Source organism: Bactrocera latifrons, unplaced genomic scaffold (genome assembly GCF_001853355.1).
Source record: "Bactrocera latifrons isolate USDA-ARS-PBARC rearing strain unplaced genomic scaffold, ASM185335v1 scaffold_5, whole genome shotgun sequence".
Classification (NCBI taxonomy): domain Eukaryota; kingdom Metazoa; phylum Arthropoda; class Insecta; order Diptera; family Tephritidae; genus Bactrocera; species Bactrocera latifrons.
This window is the reverse complement of record NW_017537156.1, coordinates 420,910-427,609: the sequence shown is the minus strand read 5'-3', so window position 1 is coordinate 427,609 and position 6,700 is coordinate 420,910. Positions and strand designations below refer to the sequence as shown.

General features: G+C 39.7%; 1 protein-coding gene across 1 annotated transcript; it reads right to left on the bottom strand.

Annotated features, from left to right (window-relative positions):
- Positions 1-732: 732 nt before the first annotated feature.
- On the bottom strand, positions 733-3,749 carry LOC108973677. Its single transcript, XM_018941084.1, has 3 exons — positions 3,212-3,749; positions 2,110-2,276; positions 733-1,992 (listed from the first exon to the last, which is right to left on the bottom strand). Exons 1-3 carry the CDS (start codon positions 3,544-3,546, stop codon positions 854-856), a joined length of 1,641 nt encoding a protein of 546 aa, XP_018796629.1. The 5' UTR covers positions 3,547-3,749; the 3' UTR covers positions 733-853.
- Between the last annotated feature and the right edge of the window lie 2,951 nt (positions 3,750-6,700).

Genomic DNA, 6,700 nt, shown 5'->3' with positions numbered 1-6,700 from the left:
AGGCAACTTTACTCTACTTAAGGCGGTTGTGAAGTGGCCGAAACAAATGGTAGTTCGATGATGCAAGGTCCGAACTATATGGGGGATGCATTAAAACTTCCCAGCCAAGTCCTCCAGTTTTTGTGAGTCATCAAAGGTGTGTGTGGTCTAGCGTTGTCCTGATGGAAGACGAAGTCCTTTCTGTTGATCAGTTCTGACTGATTTTTTCGATTCTTTGCTTCAATCTGTATAATCAATCGTTCGAACAGGCTGGATCCCTTTTCGCCTCCTGTTACCATTCGCTTCAGAAACGGTTCGATTTTATTTTGCTTCTGCAAAGAGTCGCAGTTTTTAATTCTGTCCATTAAATATGTGGCATATTTGATGAGATATCTTGGCAAATATAACAGTTTTAAATATAAAGGCTTGAGCTCCGATAACAGCGGCCAAATGACAAATGAGCGGCTTTTAGAGGATAAAAGGACGTGTACAAAATTCTAGATCTATAACTCTGAGAAACTAAACTCTGAGAGACTAGTGCGCGTGTATACAGACGAATAAACATACATACATACGGATAATGGCTAAACTGACTGATCATTTATATACATATATACTATAAAGAATGCCCGATGTTTCCTTCTGAGTGTATCTTGTTCAGGTACTCATTTTATGATGAACTAATTACTCGCAATAACAGTTATGGCAGTAGACAAGTTCAACGATATAATAAACTTCAAAGCATTGCATAAAGGAAGTATTTTATTTTCGGTTTTTAATTACAAGAAAATATATGTATAATGTAGTTTCGTAAGCCAGGTCAAAATTTCTATACCAACTTAATCGCCTTGATTCACAATCAGGTGTTGTTTGTTTAAAAACTATAATGCCATGATTGAACTGGGCCTGTGGGCGAAGCAACTGTTGGAGGAACTCCTACCGAAGAACCTTGTGCAGCTGATTGGTATTGATATACTTGGTTGGTTGGGCGTACTGTGGGGCGTGTGTGGTGGACTGCAGTGGAATGTACTCCTGTGGAAGTTTGGACTATAGATGGGGAATGAACTGGAGGTGGTGAGTAAGCGCCTACTGAGGGGAGAACTGTGGAAGCTGCTGGAAGTTCTGAATGTCCTCCCGTCTGGGAATGAACGCCTGATGACTGACTAGCCCAAGAAGAAATAACTGCCGGTTGGAAGGGAACAATTGGGTGAGCTCCCACTTGGGAATGACTTTCTACTCCATGTTGAACTGCCGATTGGCTGGGAACTGCAGGGTGAACTGCTTGTGAATGGACTCCAGACAAATGGGGAACTCCCGGAGATGACACCACATTTGACACGGCGGGAGCAGCAACTGACGACTGCCATAATTGACTTGGGACAGGCTTAACTCCTACGCTGGTGTGAACACCAGAGGAAGAGGAGACAACCGATGCAGGATGAGCTGATGCGGAATGGTGTGCACCAGTAGATGAGTGAACATCTGACGCCACATGACCGCCGACTGATGTATGACCAGCTGACGATGAATGAACAGATGAATGGTGGGGTCTTGATGGTTGGTGTGCAACAGTAGATGAGTGAACGCCTGACGCCACATGACCGCCGGCTGATGAATGACCAGCTGACGATGAATGAGCAGATGAATGGTGCGGTCCTGATGGTTGGTGTGCACCAGTAGATGAGTGCATGCTTGACGCCACATGACTTCCAACTGATGAATGAACGGCTGAATGTTGCGCTTGTGATTGATGACCGTACGAGGGTTGACCATGGCCAACAATAGATTGATGTGCCGGCATATGTGATGTCGCCGTTGGTTTCAATTGTATGAATGGATTATCGGTTGATGGAACAAAAGGCTTTGGGGTTGTCGTGGAAGTGTGCGCATGTGGTTTACTCGGTTTACTCTGATGTTGTGTTACCGGTGAATGCGCGGCGTATGCCGATTGTGGTACGTATTCTGGCACTTCGATACTACGCGGGAGATGTGGTTGCGTTCTACTAAATGTGGCTGCAACGTAATAAAATTAAAGTTGGAATCATTATCCAGTTTTAAATATATATAAATTTATGCATAACTGAAACTGAGTTCAAGCTTTCAGTTTTCTATTGACTAACGAAAACGTACTTGAATCCTGTCGGTATCCATTCTCATCAGCAGTGTAGAAGACTGTTAGGAATTTATTGTTCGATATTGGGTAAGAGTAGTATCCCTTGCGTGCCAACACCATATTTTTACCTGCTGGCAACCAGTAGGCGCGTTCATAACGAGCTTCACCGTTACTGAGCAAATATCTGTTACAAGAATCATACGTAAAAATTACATAAACGTATAAACATGTGTAAATTATAGCTGGCATTATAGTGATACCGTTATAACCTAGTATATGTTGTGCCTGAATACGAAATAGAGAACGTGACTAGCTTTCAATGGAATTCGAACTCTAGCAAAGTCTGGGCCACTATTATAAATTAAAGAAAACGTAGTTTTTAGTTATGAGGAGCCTTGACACCGAACATTGTGTGACTGCTGCCTGAATAGATTTCTCACTGATTTATAAATTCTATTTGTTTAATAAGAGTTGAAAGAAGAGACCGAAGCTAAGTGCCGCTTGGGAGATCTAATAGTTAGTTCTTTAGAACTCATATTGGTTCTTGGGAATGACAAAGGATGAATAAAGGAGGACAGGATAAGAAGAAAAATCAATTAGAAACATTGTTCATAGAACAAATAGGAAGCTTCTCGATAATGTCAACTTGGCTTATATATACTGGTAACAAGATGTTGTTAGTCCTCTGATAACTGAGAGTTGCCAGTAAACTTATATTGTGTTAGCCAAGCCGCAACCGCGTTTCTGCATGTTTCCGATCAAAAATGTGTACTTCTATACAAGTTCTCTTTCCAGTTATGTCAAATATTTTCAATTACTAATCCCTGAAGCCGCTTATTTTTGGTAGATAACGGTGATAGACAAATACTATAATTTTAAGCCAATTAGTTCATCTTCAATATATAATATATTCTAATACGATAGAGCTCTTTCAGTCAATGTGTAGAGCCAAAGCGCTCGCCTTGCCACACTTGCATGTCCATTTGCGGTACTACTGCTCCCGTTCGCTGCCCGAAAATAAGCTACTTGTTCATCTGATACCCACATAATCCACACACAATTATCATTAATTTAATATAAGTATGTATGAGCATGGCAGCAACAATTTAATTATCTTACCTGTACTCAAAGTGTCCGTCCAAGGAGCGATGATCATACTGGTCGATGATTCGTGGTTTGGTTACCGCAGCCGGATGGTAGTAAACACGCTCCTCCTTCGCCACTGAAGCGACGCTGGGCGCTACTATGCCACCTACACCGCCTGCTAGACCCACACCGGCACCTACTCCGCTTTGTCCACCCACATCAGCAACCATTTCAACAACATTGTTGTTGACCAATGGCACTTTGGTGAGTTGCTGCTGCTGTTGTTGTTGTGGGACTTCAGCACTGCTGAGCAGCAGCAGACAGGAAGCGTACAGAAATATGCTCCAGATTACCACAAATTGCGCCATTACAGTAATTTTTATTGATTCCCCTTTTGGTTGCACAGAAACTTTTTATGGCGCACTTTTTCTCAATATTTTGTTGAACGACTATTTTGGCGAGTTGCGAGTTGCGAGTTGCGAGTTGAGAATTGCGAATTGCGAATATCGATTTTCACATTCGTCGCGTTTTATTGGTTTAACACAATTAACAACTTTAGCGCTGCAGTGGTGTTGCCTCAATGCCGCCATAGGGATACAGAACTTTGGTTTTTATACCCGAAAATGTAATTTGTTAATACCTTCTTCTGCAGAATTGCCTTGGATAAATACTCGCACTCACGCACAATTGATTGGGGAAGTGCGTCCAAGCGCTGTCTTCCTCTTTGTCATCCGACGTTGTTGTTGTTATCTTTTTGTTTCATAATGAACTCACATTTATATATTTTTCGGTTTCAGTTGCAATGGCCGCATTATATTGGCGGCATCTATGTATGCATGTGTGTGTTTGTGGGTAGGTAGGTAGATAGGCAGTTAGTCGTAGGCAGGACGGTTGACAGAAGTGCATAACATTGCCATAATAAGACTTCCATGAATTTTTTGGGTCGAGTGAATTATACTTAGTGTGAGGAAATTCTTAACCGCGTGCGTGTCCACGCATGTACGTGTGTGTGTCTGTAGCACTTTTGCAAAAAAAAAAGCACGAAAGTGCATTTAAGCTGTGTGCTAAAATTTTGTTTAATTTGCGCTTGAGAGGACTGAACAGATGTGGCGGTGTGCGTGGGCTTTACGAGTATTTGCTCATTATTGTTTGTATTTTTGTTATTAGTTTACGTGCGCGCATATTTTCGAAAAGTAGGTTATATCCACTACAAATATGCAGATGTTATTAGTGGTCGTTGACCAGTGACGCGCAAATGTATTATTCAAAATTTAGCCGCGCTTACTTTCTTGCATGCGGTTTGGATCCCTGTAGGAATTAGGTTGGCTTGTATATAACAGGCAGTTGCCTTCGATTCTTTAAAATTTAGCAAGTAATGAATCGAACAAACAACTCGTTTGAATGTCCAATAAACTGGTATAATCGAATGAAAAGGCATAAGCGAATAGATTGGCATATTCGAATGGGAAAAGCACATCGAGACGTTTGCAAAAAATTTATGGAAATTTTAATATCAAAATTTAAAATTTCGCGGTTTTGGGAGTCTAACTGTAAATTTTTTAGTATTTTGATATACATGCATTTGAACAACGATACAATTTCCAGCAGTTTCGTTGCTTACTTACTAGTAACCGCTAAGGCTGGACGGGATTTACGAGCACACTTCACACTTCGTTACATGTTCGTGAATTCTTGAACAAAAACAATACTTTCACGATGCCGCAGCCTCCATATTCGCTATTTCAAAAATAAAGAGAACCGTAAAGGGTTGCTATTTTACAAGCATAGATGACATTAAAAACGCATCGCATCGAAAGATCTAAAGGCTATCCCAAAAATGGAGTTTGAGTTTCGATGATTGGAAAAAGCGTTGGCATACGCGCATAATATCGATTGAGGACTATTTTGAAGGCAACAACACCAATGTAGTTAAATATCAAACCCCAATATAATTACTAGAAATGGCTTTACGAAGCTCTTGAGAAAAAAATCAGACGAATCACAAGACGCAGCTACAGTGGGGAGCACAAAAAGTAAAAATTTGTGCTTCGTGTGTTTATATCTGCATAAGTATAGAAGTAGCAAAGAAGTTTTAAAAAGCTTTTTATCCTTTTAGTTCACATCAAATTTTAAAGAAAATAAAAAATATTTTTTAATAGTAATATATTTATTTCATTGACCTTCAAAATAATGAAGAAGGTATCACCACATATTTTGGGGACTATTATAGTCATTACATAGACCAGGTCTTCCACACGAATAATATCTAAAGCTTGAAGTAAGCCAATAATTGGTCATAAGGGTTCAGAAAAGACGACCTAGTGTCTTAAAACACAAGTCAAAGTCCAGAATAAAATTGCAGACGTACGTCCCATGAAAAAACATATAAGAAAGAACAATCACCTGACACAAAATAACGTATTTATAGAAATAAATAAACGTGTAAGTAAATGGAATACCAGAAGAGCACTCCGAGGCATTGGTTATAACGCAGCGGTAAAAAATAAAAACCTGCGCTGTCGGTATAGAATGTTAACAGCTGAATTCGCCAGACAGCACCGAAATTAGTCAGCTGATGATTGGAAGCTTGTAATCTGGCCAGTCGATTTAAAATTTAATCCTTTTCTACTAGATGGCAAACAATATTGCTGGCATTTCCCTTCAAAAGAACCATGTTACACAAATAGTGAAGTATGGTGGAAGTGCCGTCATGGTATGGAGTTGCTTCATTTACTGATACGTACATCTTTACAAAAAATCTATGGAATAATAAGAAAAGATCAATCTTCATAGTTTGCAGAACCATATAACTGATTTTGTGGAGAAGAGTGCTAGTCGTAAAGAAGAAGTCATATTTCAACAGGATGACGGCCCAAAACATACACTCAAAATCGTGAAGTGAGTGCTTGCCCAACTTCGAAAGTATGCCAAAGCTATGTAACATATGTAGTGGTACGAATTAATACTAGAAATTAGTTATTTACAAAAGCTTCTGTAAGGTGCATAATTGTGCTTATGTGAGTTGTTTTGTTTTTATTTGTGTTTTACTTAGAATTCGATATTACTCTATATTCATGGAGAATATAATGAATTTGCGAAAACATCAGAGAATTTCAGCATCTCTTATGGGTCAGCTCAACCATCCCTAGTTAATGTTTTGAGTATGAATGAAAAAACGACGGCATGTGTAGGTCGCAAAAATGATGCTCGACAACATAGCTGAAGAGCGTCATTTAAAATTTATTATTAATGATAACAAGTAAGGAAGGGCTAAGTTCGGGTGTCACCGAACATTTTATACTCTCGCATGATAAATTTGGTGCATGTTATTGTACTCTCCCATATTGTTGCGAGATACCAAAGTGATCAGCGTGACGAGTAAAGTTGAAATCTGGATGTCTGTCTGTCCGTCTGTCCGTCCGTCCGTGCAAACTGTAACTTTAGTAAAAATTGAGATATCATGATGAAACTTGGTACACGTATTTCTTGGCTCCATAAGAAGGTTAAGTTCGAAGATGGGCA